Source organism: Stenella coeruleoalba (genome assembly GCF_951394435.1).
Source record: "Stenella coeruleoalba genome assembly, chromosome: 8".
Lineage (NCBI taxonomy): Eukaryota > Metazoa > Chordata > Mammalia > Artiodactyla > Delphinidae > Stenella > Stenella coeruleoalba.
In genome coordinates, this window is record NC_137154.1 from 55,118,050 (window position 1) to 55,140,061 (window position 22,012).

At 39.5% G+C, this 22,012-nt stretch overlaps 1 protein-coding gene across 2 annotated transcripts in view; it reads left to right on the top strand.

The window, feature by feature from the left end:
* AAMDC (adipogenesis associated Mth938 domain containing) overlaps positions 1-22,012 on the top strand; it is a 35,072-nt gene that overhangs the window by 5,688 nt on the left and 7,372 nt on the right. For both annotated transcript variants that reach the window (XM_079929774.1, XM_079929775.1), the window contains exon 2: positions 2,850-2,999. In XM_079929774.1, the coding sequence (XP_079785900.1) occupies positions 2,868-2,999 (132 nt within the window). In that variant the 5' untranslated portion in view covers positions 2,850-2,867. The remainder of the gene's footprint in view (positions 1-2,849; positions 3,000-22,012) is intronic.

A 22,012-nucleotide genomic window follows, 5' to 3' on the forward strand; every position in this document is an offset into this window, starting at 1 on the left:
TTACACATTTTAAAAATAGGTTAGTAGTTATTAATATTAGGGAGAAATATCACTTTGTTATTGTCTTTATTTGGAGATTAAATACAGTTTAAGGACATGTATATAGGTACCATATTAACAAGGGGTAGACTGTGATGGTTAATTTTGTGTGTCAGTTTGGCTGGGCTATAGCACTCAGTTATCCAATCAAACACTAATCTAGGTGCTGCTATGAAGGTGTTTTGTGCACCTAGTTTACATCTACAATTAGTTGACTTTTAAATAAAGAAGATTATCCTCAATACTCTTGGAAGGCCTCATTCAATTAGTTGAAAGGCTGCAAAAGGAAAAGTGAGGTTTCCTTGAGGAAGAAGAAATAACACGTCAATACTGAAATGACAACTCTTGCCTGAGAGCAGCCTGCCAGCCTGCCCTGCACATTTTGCACTAGCCAATCCCCACAGTTGCATGAGCCACTTCTGTGAAATAAATCTGTTAATATATATAGTCTACTGGTGCTGTTTCTCTGGAGAAACCTAAATCAAGCACCTTTTAGCTATTGTACTTATCAATGCTAGAATTCCCATTTGATTCTTTTTTGAAATGTCTCTTTATTGAGATTCTATATTCATTGAGTCATTGTCATAATTTTTACACTGAAGTATAGTTTTCTTTAAATATTTATTTATTTATTTTTGGCTGCGTCGGGTCTTAGTTGCAGCACACAGCCTCTGTAGTTGTGGCATGCAGGCTCTGTAGTTGCAGCACACGGGCTTCGTTGCCCTGCGGCATGCGGGATCTTAGTTCCCTGACCAGGGATGGAACCCGCGTCCGCTGCACTGGAAGGTGGATTGTTAACCACTGGACCACCAGGGAAGTCCCTGAGGTATAGTTGATTTACAACGTTATATTAGTTTTAGGTATACAACATAGTGATTCAGTATTTTTACAAATTATACTCTACTAAAAGTTACAAGATAATGGCTATAATTTCCTGTGCTATACAATATATCCTTGTTGCGTATCTATTTTATATAGAGCATTTTGTATCTCTTAATCCCATCCCCCTAACTTGCCCGTCCCCTGTTTCATCATAATTTTGATTCTTTATGAATAGTTTCCTTTAGTTCTTTGAACATATTTAGAGTAGCTTCTTTGAAGTCTTTGCTAAATCAAATATATGGGAGTGCTCAGATACTGTTTCAGTTGATGAGTATGAGTCACATTTTTTTGTTTCTTTGCATGTCTTGTAATTTTTTATTGAAAACTGGGTATTTTAGATAATGTATTATAGAGTCTGCATTTGGATTTTCCCCCTACATTGTTGTTCTTAGTTTATTTGTTTCTGTTTAGTCACTTGCCTAAACTAAATCTGTGGATTCTGTCTCCCATGCAATGTGTGGCCACTGAAATCTGTATTAAGGGCTTTTTTTTTTTCTCTTTTTTTTTTTTTCGTCCGTGCCACATGGCTTGTGGGAACTCCCCAACCAGGGATTGAACCCTGGTCCCAGAAGTGAAAGTGCCAAGTCCTAATCACTGGACCGTAAGGGAGTTCCCCTTGTTTTTACTTTTAAGCTTGGCTTCCTAGGGGGTCTCCTCTGTGCCTATATGTCTTAGTGTACAGCCAAAGATTGTGTTCAAACACCTCAAGCCAGTAAGACTTAACCCTCTATACTGATGGATCAGTGTCTGTGCTGGGGAGTACATTCAATGTTCAGATGTTTTCATCTCTTCCCTGGCTCTTACATTCTTCTGAGTCCTTCTGAGCCCCCTCACCTCTTCACTTTGCATGTTCTATAGGCTCCATTGGCCCAGAACATTTCCATGACTTAGGCCTATTCCTGTCTTTGATGCATATGCTCACAGCCTTTGCTCCACTCTGGATAGAGAGCTTATCAAGCACCTCTTGGGAATTCCTTTTAAATCCCTGTCTACTCTGACAATCCATTGCTTGTTCCAAACAGGCTTACAATATTAAGGAAGCAGAGCCACCTGCCACCCATATTTACTTGCCACTGAAATCACCAGGTTAACTGAAAATGCTCTAAATCAAGTGAGCCTCCTCTGCCTTAGCAGCAAGACTGTTGGTTTTCATGCCCTGCCCCAATCAAGTTGAACCTCTGTGCCAACAACTGTTGTAGGGGCATGGGAGTAATCCCAGGCAAGAACAACAAAACATCTTACTGTTCTTATCTGAAATTCAGTGGTTTTCATGAATAAGCGTTTTTCAGTTTGCAATATATCTTTAATATTATTTCCAGAGTGCCAAATTTTTATTTTGACAGTTTTGTCCAGCATTATACCTGCTTTTAGGGAAAGGATTTGTCAACTTCCTCACTCCATCATGCTGAAGTAAATCTCCACCTTTAATTTTACCTCTCAAAAATATCCTGAGGGGCTTCCCTGGTGGCGCAGTGGTTAAAAGTCCGCCTGCCGATGCAAGGGACACAGGTTCGTGCCCCAGTCCGGGAGAATCCCACATGCCGCAGAGCGGCTGAGCCTGTGCGTCTGGAGCCTGTGTTCCGCAACGGGAGAGGCCGCGGCGGTGAGAGGCCCGCGTGCCACAAAAACAAAAAAAAATCCAGAGAATTCCCTCCAGCGTCTGAGAAGTAATTGTAGTATCTAGTTTCCATGGTTGGATGATTCAGGATCCCAAGAAAAACATTTCACTTTTTAGACCTCTGGAGAAGAAGTGACAACCACATAAATGAGAAAGATGCTTCTTAACTCATAGAGGACCAGGGCTTACTATATTTTGTATACAGCATTATAATTTGAAATACATTCTGTTTATAGTATAGCTCCTGTATTTTGGAGCTGTTTCAACCTTACTTTAAAACTGATTTAGTGTATTTTTCTTTTAATTTCAGAGTTCAATTAAGTTCCTTATGTCTTCCCCTGAAATTGCTTCCCTCTCATGGGGGCAAATGAAAGTACACGGCTCTACTAAAATCTATAAGGACTGCAAAGTGTGGCCAGGGGGAAGTCGGGCTTGGGATTGGAGAGAAACAGGAACTGAGGTAAGCTATTAGTGTATGGTTGACACTGCATATGGTTGACACTGCATAAGGCTGACCAAGTGATTTTCAAACTCCTAAGCCATAATGACAAAGTTCCAAGTAAAAAGTAACTATTTCTTTCATTCTCTCTCTCTCTCGATATAATACACATACCATTAAGCTCACCATTAGAGTTTTAAAGTATGCAATTCAATGGATTTTTTGTCATAACCTTGTACAATAGCTACCACTACTAACTCCAGAATACATTTATCACCCCAAAGGAAACCCCATAACCATTAGCAGTCACTACCCATTCTTCCCTCCCTCCAGCTCCTGGCAACTACTACATTCTGTTGCTATAGATGTGCCTATTCTAGATGTTTCATATAAACAAAATCATTCAGCACATACCTAGGATTGGAAATTCTGGGTCATATGGTAACTCTATGTTTCACCTTTTGAGGAACTGCCAGACTGTTTTCCAAAGTAACTGCACCATTTTACATTATAGATGTTAGAAATGTATGATGGATCCAATTTTTCTAAATCCTTCCTCATCAACTCTTATTTGTTTTGCTTTGTTTTTATTATACCACCCTAGTTGATGTGAAATGTTATCTCATTGTGATTTGAAATTTCATTTCCCTTATATTGCAGCTCCTCAAGTATTCTCAGTGTGCCATGCCCAAAATAGGGTCTCCATTCCATGAGTGGAGGTTGGATAAAAGAAGGGAACCCCCTACCTCTCCACCACACTCACTTGGGACTAAGCTTCAGCAATAGATAGCTGCAGGCAGTATGAGAAACACTGATGTCCTGATTCTCCCAGGAAGAAAGCCTTACAGCTGGTAGCTGAGAGAAGAAATAGCCCTATGTTCTTGGCTGCAGCAGTCTGGAGTGGAGTCTCACCTCACTGAACTAGGAGGAGGGAGGCAGGCAGCAGTCTTTCTTGAAATATCACAGATTTTCACCTTTCCTACCAAATATTTATATTTTTTCTTGAATACGTATTTCTTATTTGCTGTTTCCTCTTTGAACCTTTTCCAAAGTCTTGGCATGATTGGGGTTAAAAAAAATTTTTTTTAGGTTATGTTTGTCGGTTTGTTTGTTTTAATAATTTACACTTAGGTGCAAGTAATGGAGCTCTTCATCCAGTAGTGATGAAGTTGATCCTTCCATTCTGAAGGATAGTTTTGCTGGATATACAGTTTGTGATAGACAGTCTTTTTCTTTCAATACTTTGAAAATGTCATCCCACTTTTTTTGGCATTAACTGGTTACTAATGAGAAATCAAATGTTATTAAGATTTCTTTGGATTTGACAAGTCACTTCTCTCTTGCTGCTTTCAAAATTCTCTCTTTATATTTAACTTTTGACAATTTGACTATGATACATCTACATGTGGATCTCTTTGAGTTTATCCTACTTGGAATGTATTGAGCTTCATAGATGTGTAGATTGTTCATCATCAAATTTCGGATGTTTTCACCCATTATTTCTTCAAATATTCTTTCTGCCCCTTCTATCCCTTCTCCTCTGTGAAAACTGTTAGGGAGTATGTTGTGTGTTTTTTGGGGTTTTTTTTTTTGTAGGGGTTTCCGGTGTCCCACAGTTCTCTTGAGGCTCTGTTCATTGTTTTCATTCATTTTTCTATCCGTTTTCTCAGATTGGATCATCTCAATTTACCTATCTTTCAGTTTTGCTGATTCTTACCTGCCATTGTACCCCTTTAGTGAACTTTTCATTTCAATATTGTACTTTTCAGCTCCAGGATTTCCTTTAAAAACTGATTTCTATCTTTTTATTATTATTCTCTATTGGGTTAGATACTGTTCTCACACTTTCCTTTAGTTCTTTAGATATGGTTTCCTGAAACAATGACAGAAGTTTCCCTATATGCCTGAAACCAATAGGTGTTCCACTTTATGGTAAGGGGCTCTGTATGCAATTTGGGGTATGTAATCAATACTTAGCCAGACAGTTTAAAACTCTGCTTGCTCCTTGCTTATGCAGACTCTCAAGAGTACCCAGAATTGTGATCTTAGGGCCTTTTCATGTCATTCCTGAGCATGTGCACAATCCTGGACATGTGTTTGGCTTTTTCAATACCAAGGTTCATACCTGAGCTTTTCAAAGCCCCCATAAACATCTCATTTCTTATTTTTTTCATTTTAGTTTATTGGAACCTCTCATTTGCCCTGTTGTCTACTGCCTCAGGCAGCTGCACTGTTAAACAATTGTCTGCGACTGTTTTTGACAAGCTTCTCTGGGATAAAAGATGGTTTGCACTGGCAAGCTCCAAGTCAGATCAAATAAAGAGAGCCTATGAGTGGGGCCTTCCAAGGAACCACCAGACAGGTCAAATAATGACAGTTCTCTGGGAATGGGCATTTGAAGGAGCTTTAATCCATTAGGTGATTGCAAAGCTGGTGGTTTTCACTGTGATTCCAGGTTGTTGCTTTCCAAGGTGACCACAGAAGTGGGGATGGGATAGTGGGGTGTGTTAAAGTCCCCCACTGTTATTGTGTTACTGTCAATTTCTCCTCTTACGTTTGTTAACATTTGCTTTATATATTGAGGTGTTCCTATGTATTTACAATTGTTATATCTTCTTCTTCGATTGATCCTTTGATCATTATGCATATGTCCTTCTTTATCTCTCACAACAATCTTCATTTTAAAGTCTACTTTCTGTGATAAAAATATTGCTACTGTGGCTTTGTTTTGATTTCCATTTGCATGGAACATCTTCTACTGTCCCCTCGCTTTCAGTCTGTATGTGTCTCTAGATCTGAAATGAGTCTCTTGTAGGCAGCATATATACAGGTCCTGTTCTGTATCTATTCAGCCAGTGTATATCTTTTGGTTTGTGCATTTAGTTTGTTTACATTTAAGGCAATTATCAATAGGTATGTTACTATTGCCATTTTGTTAATTGTTTTGGATTTGTTTATGAGGTCTTTTTTCCCCTTTCTTCTTTTGTTCTCTTCTCTTGTAATTTGATGACTATCTTTTTTTTAAATTTATTTATTTATTTATTTATTTTTGGCTGTGTTGGGTCTTCGCTGCTGCACACAGGCTTTCTGTAGTTGCGGTGAGCGGGTGCTGCTCTTTGTTGCAGTGCACGGGCTTCTCACTGTGGTGGCTTCTCTTGTGGAGCACGGGCTCTAGGCACACAGGCTTCAGTAGTTGTGGCACGTGGGCTCAGTAGTTGTGGCTCGCAGGCTCTAGAGCGCAGGCTTGGTAGTTGTGGCGCATGGGCTTTGTTGCTCTGTGGCATGTGGGATCTTCCCAAACCAGGGCTTGAACCTGTGTCCCCTGCATTGGCAGGTGGATTCTTAACCACTGCACCCCAGGGAAGTCCTTGATGACTATCTTTAGTGTTATGTTTGGATTCCTTTTTCTTTTTTGTGCATATATCTATTAGAGATTTTTGTTTACAGTGAGGCTTTTGTGTAGCAGTCTGTATATATATGTATATATATATATATATATATATATATATATATATATATATGCTTAAGTTGCTGATCTCTTAATGTCCAATGCATTTTAGATAACCTGCATTTGTACTCTCTTTTCCTCACAATTACTTTTTATTTTTTTGGCCATGCCACACAGCATGCGGAATCTTAGTTCGCTGACTAGGGATCGAACCCACACCCCCAGCGGTGGAAGCACAGAGTCTTAACCACTGGACCACCAGGGAAGCCCCACAATTACTTTTTTTGATATTATATTTTACATCTAATTGTTTTGTGTATCCCTTAACCACTTATTGTGGTTACAAATAATTTCACTACTTTTGTCATTTAACCTCCCTACTAGCTATATGTTTGGATGATTTCCTACCTTTATTGTATGTTTGCCTTTACCAGCGAGCTTTTCCATTTCGTAATTTTCTTGTTCCTAGTTGTGGCCTTTTCTTTTCTGCCTAGAGAAGTTCCTTTAGCATTTGTCGTAAAGCTGGTTTGGTGGTGCTGAATTCTTTTAGCTTTTGCTTGTCTGTAAAGCTTTTGATTTCTCCGTCAAATCTGAACAAGAGCCTTGTTGGGTAGAGTATTATTTGATTGTAGATTTTTCCTCTTTCATCACTTTAAGTGTATTGTGCCACTCCCTTCTGGCCTGCAGGGTTTCTGCTGAAAAATCAGCTGATAGCCTTATGGGAGTTCCTTTGTATGTTATTTGTTGCTTTTCCCTTGTTGTTTTTAATATTCTCTCTATCTTTAATTTTTGTCATTTTGATTACAACATGTCTTAGTGTGTTCTTCTATGGGTTAATCCTGTATGGGACTCTGCGCTTCCTAGACTTTGGTGATTATTTCCTTTCTCAGGTTAGGGAAGGTTTCAGCTACTATCTCTCCAAATGTTTTTTCAGGCCCTTTCTCTCTTCTTCTGGGATCCCTATAATGCGAATATTAGTGTATTTGATGTTGTCCCAGAGGTCTCTCAAACTGTCCTCGTTTCTTTTCATTTTTTTTTCTTCTTTCTGTTTGGCAGTGGTGATTTCCACTACTCTGTATTCCAGCTCACTGATCCATTCATCTGCTTCATTTAATCTACTATTGATTCCTTCTAGTGTGTTTTTCATTTCAGTTATTGTATTTGTCAGTTCTGTTTGGTTGTTCTTTATACTTTCCAATTCCTTGTTAAAAACTTCTAATTTCTCACTCTGTGCATCCATTCTCCTCCTGAGTTCTTTGATCATCTTTACGATCATTACTCTGAACTCTTTCGTGGGTAGATTGCCTATCTCCATGTCACTTAGTTCTTCCTCTGGGGTTTTATCTTGTTCCTTCATCTGAAACATATTCCTCTGTCTCCTCATCTTTTCTAAATTGCTATTTGTATTTTTATGTATGTGGTAGGTTAGTTATGTTTCTCCACCTTGGAAAAGTAGTATTCTGTAGGAGACATCCTATGTATCCCAGGATTACACTCCCCTCTCGTCACCCAAGGTCCAGGGGCCAGCTGGTCCCAGGGTACTGTCTAGCCTGCAGCAGGCTGCAGGACTATAGTTTTCTTAGTTCTGATGTCTGCCCACTGGTGGGTTGAGCTGGGTCTTGGCCCTCTGGTGGGCAGGGCTGTGTCTAGAAGCTGTCTAGAGGCGGCTGTGGGCTCAGGAAGTCTTTAGGCAGCCTGTCTGCTGATGGGTGGGGCTATGTTCCCATCCAGTTTGTTATTTGGCCTCAGGCATCCCAGCAGTAAAGCCTACAGCCTGTTCCGTTCTGCCGGGTCTTGATGTGCCAAGGTGTGTCAGTCTCCAGGAGAGCTCATGCAGATGAATGCTCCCTGATGTTTCTGCCACCATTGTCTATGTCCCCAGGGTCTCCCCCACACCAGGAGACCCTCCAAGACCGGCAGGTAAGTCTGGGCCAGTCTTCTATCAAATTACTGCTTTTACCCTTGGTCCCAGGGTGTATGAGATTTTGTGTATGCCCTTTAAGAGTGAAGTCTCTATTTCCATCAATCCTGAGGAGCTTCTGCGTTCAAGTCCTGCTAGCCTTCAAAGCCAAGTCCTCTTCATGGTGCCAGACCCCTGGGCTGGAAGGCCTTAGTGGGGCTCAGAACTCTCACTCCTGTGCGAGAACCTCTGTAATATAATTAATCTCCAGTTTGTGGGTTGCCCACCCGGGGAGTACAGGATTTGATTATATCGTGTGTCCACCCCTCCTACCGGTCTCATTGTGGTGCCTTTGTTTTGAACTGCATGCACTCATTGTTTTGATCCAGACACCTAGTTGTTTGTTAGCTACCAACCTGGATCTTAAAGAAAGGAATATACCTTTCTTTATAAAAAGAAAGGACTGGTAAAAGAAATGAGAGGGCTTTGAGATATAGAAGGGACAGAATGAGAGCAGGCTGAGGAATAAGAAGCTATAATGCTTGTGAACCAAATGACTCCATTGGATTGTTTCATAGAGTAAAGCTAGAGTGGTGTAAGAATAGGCAGTGGTATAGTTGAGGGTGTCGGGTGTCTGCAGAGCTCAGTTTACATTTTATTCAGTAGATAAGACATAGCCACTTCAGATACTTAAGCAGGAGATTGATTTGACTGACAAAGATTATCCAGACTATGGGTTTAAGATATATTGGAGTACCAACTTATGAGTGTGCCACACTGGAGAGATTTTTTTCCTTCAGAAATGGATTTAACGCTATATATTATATTTTTCCCATATAAGACTACATGAGTTAGTATTACCCTTAACCTCATTCTGTATTTAAGGAAACTTAATAAGCACAGAGTTTAGAGCTAGAAAGCTAGAAAAATGTGAAATCAAATAGTAAATTCAGGTCAGATTCTAACTTTCTTCCCTGTTCCTTTCTACTACATCATGATTCCTCTTATAAACTTCAACACTAAAGACTACAAAACTGTGAAGTTGCCAGTGATGATAACAGGAAAACAGGAAAAGTTTGCTGTAGGTTTAGTTTTCATCTTGTTAAGTTTCATTTGTCAGTAGAATAAACAAGAGGAGGTGTTCTAGAACTTGCTGGAGAGAGAAGAACTAGGAAAGATGAGAGGAAAAGCTGAGCTGTTGACTAGAACTTACCTGTATAGAGGCAAAAGGACATCAAATCAAAGCTATTAAGCCTCAGAGTCCTCATCTATAGAATGGAGATAGTAATATTACCCGCCTCACAGAGTTGATCTAAGGGTTACTGTACTGTGCTAGATACGGTGTAGGCACTCAATAAATTAAGCTGTTATTGTTAAGTTAGTAGTAGTGTGGGTGGATATGAAACAGCAAATATCAAAACTATTAAGAAGGTGAGAGGGTTGGATTGGGAGTTTGGGATTAGTAGGTGCAAACTGGTATATACAGAATAAATAAACAACAAGGTCCTACCGTGTAGCACAGGGAACTATATTCAATATCCTGTGATAAACCATAATGGAAAAGAATATGAAAAAGTATGTATATATATGTATAATTGAGTCACTTTGCTGTACGGCAGCAATTAACACAACATTGTAATTCAGCTATACTTCAGTAAAAAATTAATTTAAGGGCTTCCCTGGTGGCGCAGTGGTTGGGAGTCCGCCTGCCGATGCAGGGAACACGGGTTCGTGCCCCGGTCCGGGAAGATCCCACATGCCACGGAGCGGCTGGGCCCGTGAGCCATGGCCACTGAGCCTGCACGTCTGGAGCCTGTGCTCCGCAATGGGAGAGGCCACAACAGTGAGAGGCCCATGTACCGCAAAAAAAAAAAAAAAAATTAATTTAAGAAAAGAAGGTGAAATTGGCAGGATAAGGCAGTTTATTAGATTTAGCAGGCAAAGGAGAATTCTAGCATGGACAAATGGGTAGATGGTAGTGCCATTTATTGAGATTGGGTATATGAAGAGGAGGAACAGATGTGTTTGTGTTTGGGGCAGAGGCTGGGTAGAGAAAATGATTAATTCTTTTGGAATATGTTGAGCTTGAACTTACAATAGGGCATCAAGAGATACCTAGTAGATATTTAGATTTATAGGTCCAGGCACTGTCACATTTTAACTAGATACCTTAACCAAGTTATATAGCCTGACTGTGCCTCAGTTTAACCGTTTATAAAAGGAGAATAATAGTGTCTGTTTGTCATGGCTTCATGTAAGAGTAATAAATGGGTTGGGAAGAATAAATTTGAAAAATGCATGCCACTTACCATCATGCAAATTCATTCATTCTCGCACTCAGTATTTCTCAGTGTGATTCATGGATCTCTTGCATCAGAATCACCTAGAGCTTTGTTTAAAATGCATGTTCTGTATCTCCTGCACTCTTCCCAACTACTGAATCATAATCTCTTGGGGATGGGACCTGGAAAATAATATATTTCACGTGGTTGCTTTGAATACTAAATATGTTCATCTTTGTAAAGCATCTACCACAGTGCCTGTCACATAGTAGACACTTGATCTTTTTAAGTTTTTTCTTTTCTCCCTTAGTTACCTAGCACCACGCCTAGCACATAATACTGCTCTACAGTATGTTTCTCAACTATAGAAATGACTGCATTAATTCTTTTAAAAGTCTTGGACATGAAACACTCTGATTTGTACATCAAACGCTGCTTAATAGGGAATCCTTGAGGGAATTAATTGCCTGAGAGTGTTTAGGGGATTTCTTTTTACTCTAGAGTACTACAGTTGTTTATGCCATGACCTGATGGAGGTATTATCTCTAGTTATTTTTCATGCTCTAAATATATAGTAGTATTGTTCAGCTATTCTTTTTTTGTGTTTGTTTGGGTTTTTTTTGGCTGGATCACGCAGCTTATAGGATTTTAGGTCCCCAACCAGGGATTGAACCTGGGCCCACAGCAGTGAAAGCATCGAGTCCTAACCACTGGACTGCCAGAGAATTCCCTTGTTCAGCTATTCTTTTTAACAAACTACCCAAAACTTAGTGATTTACAATAATAAGTGTTTATTGTCATGCTCATAGGTCTAGCTGGAGCAGCTCTACTCCAGGCTGCAGTTGGCAAGCTGGCTGGGTACTCCATATGTCTCTTATCCATCTTAGACCAGTGAACTAGCCAGGACCTGATCTTCTCATGGTGTTATCTGAAGCTCACAAACATAAGCCCCACTGACCAAGTATATTTCAAGGCTTTGCTTGCCCCAGGTTCACCAACGTAAGTTCCCACATCAGTAGGGCACAGAAGTATATTCTGCCCACACTAAGAGGGCAAAAAGAGTGAATATTTGCTGAACAGTTATCCAAACTATCAGAATATTCAATCACATGTTGTACATCTGCATATGAGTTGTTCCTTGGGCAACTTAAACCAAACATATCCAAAGCTGATTTCATTTCCTTTTCCCTACCTCCCCACCCCCCACAAATATCCAGGTACTTTCTTGTGTTCTCCGTCTCCATTAATGCAATCACTATCCACCCAGTCACCTAGAAAAGAAACATCAGACAGAAGTTTTATTTCTCCAGTTTTCTCCTCCACCATATCCAACAAAGTACATTTGTCGACTTGGCCAACATAAAGCTAGTCATGTCACTGCTCTGCTTAGAAAATTTCAAAGGCTTTCCATAGACCTCAGAATTAAGCAAAAACTCCTTAGGATAGTGTTCAGGGCCATTTTTTTAAAACAATGATACAGTTCCAAATTTTTCCTTCATTCTCATCCCCTATATTTCATAATACATCTGAAGACCTAGCTATTCCATACCAAATACATATTCCCTTACAAACCTACCATGATCTTTGATTCTCTGTACCTTTGCTAAAACCACTTCCTTTTATTTATTGTTATTTATTTATTTATTTATTTGATTGCGCTGGGTCTTAGTTGTGGCAGGCGGGCTCCTTAGTTGTGGTTCACCAGCTCCTTAGTTGCAGCACGTAGGCTCCTTAGTTGCGGCAGGTGGGCTCCTTAGTTGTGGCATGAGAACTCCTAGTTGCGGCATGCATGTGGGATCTAGTTCCCTGACCAAGGATCGAACCCAGGCCCCCTGCATTGGGAGCACAGAGTCTTATCCACTGTGCCACCAGGGAAGTCCCTAAAACCATTTCCTTTACTTGAAATGACCTGCTCCCCTTGGTACCTGTTGAAATCTTATATATCCTTTAATTCCTAGCTTTTGTTTTATCTCCTCTATGAAGCACTTCCTGATAATCCTTGTGAGAATGAGCTGCTTACTCCATTCTCAGTATTCCTATAATACTTTGTGCCTCTATTTTAGCACTTAGTGCAGTTCACCTGTATTGTACTGACTGTGTATTTACGTGTTTCCCTCACTAAGTGGTGAACTCCCTAAGGGCAAGAACTATGCATTTGGCACAGTGCCCATAAAGTATGGGCTCAGTAAATGTTGGCTGCATTGAATTTTTAATTATAAATGTCATTAAAAAAATTTTTTTATACTTTGTGACATTCCTTCTGAGGTAGGTTAATGTTGTGATTCCTTTTTTATCAGTTTAAGGGTGGGAAGGGGCAGATGATATAGCGATTGCAGAATGGAAATATCAGGAAAATTTACTGTCTTCAACCAGTGTCCTTGAAATAATAATTACTACTACCTACTCCCAAATCTCTACCAATCATTAAACAACTGCTGTGTGCCTGATCAAATATAGCATTTCCAGGGTCACACCACTAATAATTTTTGGAACCAAGATTTGAACCTGAGTCTTACTATAAAGCCTATACTTTTCTACTATTGCATACTGTCCTCACTCATTTCTATCTTAAAGCAATAACTATCTTATTGGAGAAGAGTTTTCTATGTGGAAACATGCATAGGTCTTTCATTTATATATCCTTTTGTTAGGCTGAAAGGGGACAAGGAGGAAGATATGACAAAAGTGTAAATTTAAAAGAAAGCCAAACCAATTAGCAGGCACCTAAAGAGAACCAAAGGAAATGTGGAAACTTTACCCCACCTATTTAAAAAAATTTTTTTATTGACATGTAGTTGATTTTAGTCCCACCTTTTAATTTTAAACAATATTAAACCTATGAAACAGTTGTATGAATATTACAATAAATAGCCACACACCCTTTCTCAAAATCTTCAAGTTGTTAATACTTTGCCACGTTGGTGTTTTCTCTCTAAACACACACACACACACACACACATTTTTCCCCAATCATTTGAGTGTAAATGGCAGATATTTTAGCATTTCTTTCCTAAGAACATAAACATTCTCCTACATAGCCACAATATCATTCTCACAAATAAGGATATGATCCTTGATACAATATTACTATTTAGTATACAGCCTATCTTCCAATTTCCCCCCAAATGCCCTCTATAACTATTGCCGATTTTGTGGGTTTATTTTTATATATAATACAGGCAGTAGGTGTAAAGCATAACATAATTCTCAGAGTCTTGTCCATTTGATCAGACTAAAGGTTCTAGTACTTAGGACGCAAAAGGAAAGATAGATGAGCTGAGCTGTCCCTAACCCTTTCTGCTTTTGTATGTGTTTGTTTTTGCTTGTGTTTTCCCATTTACCTTCTAAACGTGGTTGACCTGAAAAGCCTATTGAACCTCTCCTGCCCCTTTTTCTATTTTGAAATATTTTGAACCTATATAACAAATTGGAAAAAAATAATAAACACTTGTATACCATCAGCCTAGATTTACCAGTTTTTAATATTCTGGCACATTTACTTTATTTATCTTTCGGTGGCTTTCTCTCTCTCTCTCTCTGAATAACTATATTTGCTGAATCATTTGGAAGTAAGTACTGACATCATGATACTTAACTCTAAATACTTCAGCCTGTATCTAATAAAACAAAGGCATTCTGCCTTACATAATCATAATGTTACACTCAAGAAATCCAACATTTATATAATATTAAATAGCATCAACTCCATAGTCAAATTATAACAATTGTTCCAATAAAATAATATCTTTTATAGCTGGCTTTCCTTTCCAACCCAAGATCCAGTCAGGTGTCATGCATTGCATTTTGTTGTCGTGTTTCTTTACTCTATCAATAGATAGATTTATTGATTGAAGTACAATTGACCTACAATACTATGCAAGTTTCAGGTGCACAACATAATGATTTGATATTTCTATACATTACAAAATGATTACCACAATAAGTCTAGTTACCATCTGCCATCATACAAAATATTTACACTGTTATTGACTATATTCCCCATGCTGCACATTTCATCCCTGTGACTCATTTCTTTTGTAACGGTTAAGTTTGTACCTCTTAATCTCCCTCACCTATTTCACGCATCTCCCCCACCACCTCCCCTCTGGCAACCACCTGTTTATTCTCTGTTTATGAGTCTAATTTCTGTTTTGTTTTACTTGTTTATTTGTTTTGTTTTTTAGATTTCACATATAAGTGAAATCATACAGTATTTGTCTTCCTCTGTCCGACTTATATCACTTAGCTTAATACCCTCTAAGTACATCCTTGTTGTCGCAAATGGCAAGATTTCATTCTTTTAGTGTTTTCATTTTCTTTGCAAAAATACACAAGTGGAATTGCTGGATTGTCTGGTACTTCTATTTTTAATATTTTGAGGGACCTCCGTACTGTTTTCCATAGTGGCTGCACCAATTTACATTCCCACCAACAGTGCACAAGGGTTCCGTTTTCTCCACATCCTCGACAACACTTGCTATTTGCTATCTTTTTGATAACAGCCATTCTGACAGATCTGAGGTGATATTGCACTGTGGTTTTTATTTCTATTTCCCTGATGTAGCTACATCAAACTAAAAAGCTTTTGCACAATGAAGGAAACTAACAACAAAATCAAAAGGCTTTGGAAGAAAATATTTGCAAACAATGTATCTAATAAGGGGTTAATATATAAAATATACAAAGAACTCATACAACTCAACACCAACAAACAAATAACCCAATTAATAATTGGACAGAGGTCCTGAATATACATCTTTCCAAAGAAGACGTACATATATCCAACAGACACATGAAAAGATGCTAATAGCTTTCCTCCAAGAAAACACAATAAGATTTCCGTAACATTGACACGTTATGGAAAGCCTCTTAAAGAGGAACAGAATCAGACACTCACTAAGGGTAGAGAGCCTTAGTGGTTTGCCGGGAGGGATTGCAAGAAGCAGAGAGGGAGCTGGTGGCAGGGTGAGGATGCCTCAATAACAGGCTGATGCTTCAAACACAGACCTATGCGCAAGGCTGTAAGTAATCACCCACCAAGGCCTGGATCCACAGGCTGCTGCAGTTATCTTTCATGACTCTGTATGTGACACCCTGGGCCTGCAGTAAAGCACGCAACAGCCAATTGAGTTCCACTGCTCCAGCAACTCTGATGGGCTCCTGCTGTCTGCAGTCTCTGAATCTTGAGAGGATTATGGTTTTGCACTCTTTTATGACCTTTCACTTCATTGAGCAGTGGCCTTGTTTCCTTATACTAGAATGTGAGCTCTTACAGCCTGGGGATCACAGTGCTCCTCAAAGTAGATGCTATTCTTTGGGGGTTTTCTTAATAAATTTATTTATTTTTGGCTGTGTTGGGTCTTCGCTGCTGTGCGCGGGCTTTCTCTAGTTGCGGGGAGCGGGGGCTACTCTTCATTGCAGTGCGTGGGCTTCTCATCGCGGTGGCTTCTCATTGCAGAGCACGGGCTCTAGGCGCATGGGCTTCAGTAGTTGAGGTATGAGGGCTCAGTAGTTGTGGCTCATGGGCTCTAGAGTGCAGGCTCAGTAGTTGTGGCACACGGGCTTAGTTGCTCCACGGCATGTGGGATCTTCCCAGACCAGGGATCGAACCCGTGTCCCCTGCATTGGCAGGCAGATTCTCAACCACTGCGCCAGCAGGGAAGCCCCTATTCTTTGTTAAAGGAAGGAATCATTCAGTATTTCAGATAAATGCATTTACTTAAGGCAGGTGAAGCTCTCCAGCCCTGATTTGTAATTCTGTTAAATATTTACCTTGGTCGTTGTACCAGAAAAAAAAAATGTTAGTTCTTCATACCATAGCTGTTCAGCTCAGGGTGGTTCTAGGATTGATCACAGAGCTGTAGAACTAAAAAAGCATCTAATCCAATCGTTTTATCGATGCATTCTTTAAGAACCAATTATTGTAATCAAATGAAAAAATATCCCCATTTTTGTTTTGCCTTTTAAAAATGTGTAAACCTAGGGACTTCCCTGGTGGTCCAGTGGTTAAGAATCTGCCTTCCAATGCAGGGGATGCAGGTTCAAACCCTCGTCGGGGAACTAAGATCCCACATGCCACAGGGCAACTAAGCCTGCACGTGCCACGACTACTGACCCCTCACACCATAACTAGAGAGCCCACACACTGCAACCACTGAGCCCACGCACTCTGGAGCCTGCGCGCCACAATGAAAGATCCCGCATGCCACAACGAAGATCCTGCATGCCGCAACTAAGACCTGATGCAGCCAAATAAACAAATATATATATTTTTAAATATATAAACCTAAATTACTTTAGAGATAAAGAATCTAATCTCCCCCCAATCTCTTCTGATCTTTGTGGAGAATAGGGAAAGCTGGAGGCAGAGATACTGTTCAGAGCCACCTGGCCACTAGCTCTGCATCCCCTCCCACGATGAGGAAGTCCCGTTGCTGCTGATCAGTTTGGTTCACTCTTTGACGTGCAGGTGTTCTAATTTAGAACACTCTGATATTCCCTTAAGTGTAAGCTCATATAGTCTTAGTGTAAATTCCTTAAGAAGATGCTGATGAAGTTAAGTCAGAACATAAAAAGGTGTTAGTGTGAGAGACTGGCTATGTTATCAGCTCTGGAACACTCACTGAGTGAAGAGTGTCAGCAGTAGTTGTACACCCCACAGGGAATCAAGAGACATGGAGAAAGCCAGAAAAGATGGGCTGCATCTGTTCCTGCTTTGTGTAGCCACCTGGCTTCTGCTAAACTTTGTTTCCTTGGCTAAATAAATCAGGAAGTAGTGAGTAGGTATGTGTGCCTATATGTGGTCTCTTCCTGCTAATCTATAACCTGCCAATACTACAGGGTTATTTTTTAAGCTGTTTATTTTGAAATAATTTCAGACTTACAGAAAAGTTACAGGAATATTAGAATTCCCATTTTTACCCAGACCCAAATGTTAAGATTATCATATTTTCTTTATCATCCTCTTCTCCAATAGACTTTTTTCTGAACTGCTGTATTCTATCCCTTTGCTCCTAAATGCCTGTGTGTATTTCCCCAAAAAACAAGGACATTCTCTTACAACAGTGATGAAAATCAGGAAATTAACATTGATACAATACTATTATCTAATAAACAGACCTTATTAATATTTTGCCAATTGACCTAATACACGTTACATTTATTTGTCATATTAATGGAATCATACAGTATATAGTCTTTTGAGACTTGCTTTTTTCACTCAGCATAATACATTTTAGATTCATCCATATTGTCCTAGGTATCAATAATTTGTTCCTTTTTTATTATTGAATAGTATTCCATTGTTGGATTATAACACAATTTGTTGATGAACATTTGGGTTGTTTCCAGTTTGGTTTACTACACGTAAAGCTGCTACAGATGACGGTAGTTAGTAATGCTATACGATATATATGAAAGTTGTTAAGAGACTAAATCCTAAGAGTTCTCATCACAAGAGAAAAATGATTTTTTCTTTTTTTGTATCTGTGTGAGATGATGGATGTTAACTAAACTTATTGTGGGAATCATTTCATGATATACATAAGTCATATGCTGTACACCTTGAACTTATACGGTGCTGTATGTCAACTATATCTCAATAAAACTGGAAAAAAAAATCTAGAGTAGGATATGCTGCTTCTAAGTTTAGGAAATAAGAGTTAACAACGCCTCCTCCCACCCCCAATAGAAAGCTGCTATGAACGTTCATGTACAGGTTTTTGTGTGAATGTGAGTTTTCATTTCTCTAGGATAAATACCCAGGTATGTGATTGCTGAATTGCGTAAGTACATATTTAAGAAAATGCCAAACTGTTTTCCTGCTAGAACATGAAGAAAGTGATATGCAGTAAGACTGGTGAGGCAGCTGGGAACTTACAGACCATGTTAAGGAGTTTGGCAGTTATTTTAAGGGCAATGAGAAGCCATTGAGTGCTGTTAAGCAGAGGAGTGACTTGAGTGGATTTGTGTTTTGCAAAGATTCCTCTAGCTACAATTTGAAGAATGGTTAATTGGAAAGGGCTAAAGTGGTTTTATGGAGACCAGTTAGAAAGTTACTGCAACAGGCTAAATAAGAAGTAATGACAGCTTAGACCAGGGTAGTGGCAGTGGAGATGGAGAGGAATGGACAGGTCCAAGAGATAATAAGGAAGTAAATTATTATGTCCAATCTTTTGGGGAAAATGTTTAACATTTCAACATTATACTTAATGTTTAGCTAGCTGTAGGTTTTACTTAGATGTCCTCTACCTAAGGAAGGTTCCCTTCTAGTTTAGTTTATTTTTAAAATATTAATAATAATTATTATTTATTTTTATTGAAGTATAATTGACCTACAACACTATGTTAGTTCCAGGTGCACAACATAATGATTTCATGTTTCTATACATTACAAAATGATCACCATGGTAAGTCTAGTTACCATCTGTTACCATCCACTATTATTGACTATATCCCCCATGCTGCATATTTCATCCCTGTGACTCATTTGTTTTTTGTTTTTTAATTTATTTATTTATTTATTTTTGGCTGCATTGGGTCTTTGTTGCTGTGCACGGGCTTTCTCTACTTACTGCGAGCAGGGGCTAGTCTTCGTTGAGGTGTGTGGGCTTCTCATTGTGGTGGCTTCTCTTGTTGCGGAGCTTGGGCTCTAGGCACACAGGCTTCAGTAGTTGTGGCACACAGGCTCAGCAGTTGTGGCTCGTGGGCTTTAGAGTGCAGGCTCAATAGTTGTGGTGCACAGGCTTAGTTGCTCTGCGGCATGCGGGATCTTCCTAGACCAGGGCTCGAACCCATATCCCCTGCATTGGCAGGCGTATTCTTAACCACTGTGCCACCAGGGAAGCCCGACTCATTTATTTTGTAACTGTAAGTTTGTACCTCTTAATGTCCCTCACCTATTTCACTCATCTCCCCCACCACCTCCCCTCTGGCAACTATGTGTTTATTCTTTGTATCTATGAGTCTATTTCTGTTTTGTTTTTTAGATTCCACATATAAATGAAATCATACAGTATTTATCTTTCTCTGACTTACTTCACTTAGGATAATACCCTCTAGGTCCATCCATATTGTCACAAATGGCATTATTTATTTCTTATGGCTGAGCAATATTCCATTGTATATATGAACCACATTTTTAAAAAATTTTGTTTATTATTTATTTTTGGCTGCATTGGGTCTTCGTTGCTGCGCGTGGGCTTTCTCTAGTTGCAGCGAGCAGGGGCTACTCTTTGTTGCAGTGTGCGGACTTCTCATTGCAGTGGCTTCTCTTGTTGCGGAGCACAGGCTCTAGGCACACAGGCTTCAGTAGTTGTGGCACGTGGGCTCAGTAGTTGTGGCTCGTGGGCTCTAGAGTACAGGCTCAGTAGTTGTGGCACACGGGCTTAGTTGCTCCATAGCATGTGGGATCTTCCTGGACCAGACCTTGAACCCGTGTCCCCTGCATTGGCAGATGGATTCTTAATCACTGCGCCATCAGGGAAGCCCTGAACTTTTTAAATTAAATTTTATTGGAGTATAGTTGCTTTACAATGTTGTGTGAGTTTCTTGCTCTACAACAAAGTGAATCAGTCATACATATATATATATCTCCACTCTTTTTTGGATTTCCTTTCCATTTAGGTCACCACAAAGCACTGAGTAGAGTTCCCTTTGCTATACAGTAGGTTCTCATTAGCTAGCTATTTTATACATAGTAGTGTATATATGTCAGTCCCAATCTCCCAATTCATCCCACCCTTCTTCCCCCCTTGGCAACCGTAAGTTTGTTCTCTACATCTGTGACTCTATTTCTGCTTTGCAAATAAGTTCATCTCCACCGTTTTTCTAATTTCCACATATAAGCGATACTATACTATATTCGTTTTTCTCTTTTTGACTTACTTCACTCTGTATGACAGTCTCTAGGTCCATCCACGTCTCTGCAAATGGCACTATTTTGTTACTTTTTATGGCTAAGTAATATTCCATTGTGTATATGTACCACATCTTCTTTATCCATTCCTCTGTTGATGGACATTTAGGTTGCTTCCATGCCCTGGCTATGGTAAATACCGCTGCAGTGAACATCGGGGTGCATGCATCCTTTTGAATTATGGTTTTCTCCAGATATATGCCTAGGAGTGGGATTGCTGGGTCATATGGTAGCTCTATTTTTAGTTTTTTAAGGAACCTCCATACTGTTCTCCATAGGGGCAGTACCAATTTACATTCCCACCAGCAGTGTACAAGGGTCCCCTTTTCTCCACACCCTCTCCAGCATTTTTTGTTTGTAGAACTTTTTTTTTTTTTTTCGGTACGCGGGCCTCTCACTGTTGTGGCCTCTCCCGTTGCAGAGCACAGGCTCCGGACATGCAGGCTCAGCGGCCATGGTTCACAGGCCCAGCCGCCCCACGGCATGTGGGATCCTCCCGGACTGGGGAACGAACCCGTGTCCACTGCATTGGCAGGCAGACTCTCAACCACTGCACCACCAGGGAAGCCCTGTTCGTAGAATTTTTGATGATGGCCATTCTGACCGGTGTGAGGTGACACCTCATTGTGGTCTTGATTTGCATTTCTCTAATAATTAGTGATGTTGAGCATTTTTCATGTGTCTGTAGGCCATCTGTATGTCTTCTTTGGAGAAATGTCTATTTAGGTCTTCACCCATTTCTTGATTGGATTGGTTTTTTTCTATATTGAGCTGCATGAGCTGTTTGTATATTTTGGAGATTAATCCCTTGTCAGTTGCTTCATTTGCAAATATTTTCTTCGATTCTGAGGACTGTCTTTTCATTTTGTTTATGGTTTCCTTTGCTGCACAAAAGCTTTAAGTTTAATTAGATCCCATTTGTTTATTTTTGTTTTTATTTTCATTACTCTAGGAGGTGAATCAAAAAAGATCTTGCTGTTATTTATGTCAAAGAGTGGTGTGCCTATGTTTTCCTCTGAGGGTTTTTATAGTGTCCGGTCCTTAATCCATTTTGAGTTTATTTTTGTGTATGATGCTAGGGAGTGTTCTAATTTCATTTTTTTACATGTAGCTGTCCAGTTTTCCCAGCACCACTTATTGAAGCGACTATCTTTTTTCCATTGTATATTCTTGCCTCCTTTGTCATAGATTAGGTGGCCATAAGTGCGTGTACCACATCTTCTTTATCCATTCATCTCTCGATGGACATTTAGGTTGCTTCCATATCTTGGCTATTCTAGTTTAGTTTTCTGAGAGTTTTCTTTTTTTTAATCATAAATACATGGTGAACTTCATTAAATGCTTTTTCTGCATCATTTGACACAACTGTGTAATTTTTCTTCTTTACTTTGTGGTGAACTACATTGATTTTTAAAATATTGAACCAACCTTGGATTTGCTAATGTTTTGTTGAGGATTTTCATTAAATGTTTAAAATAGAATTCACCA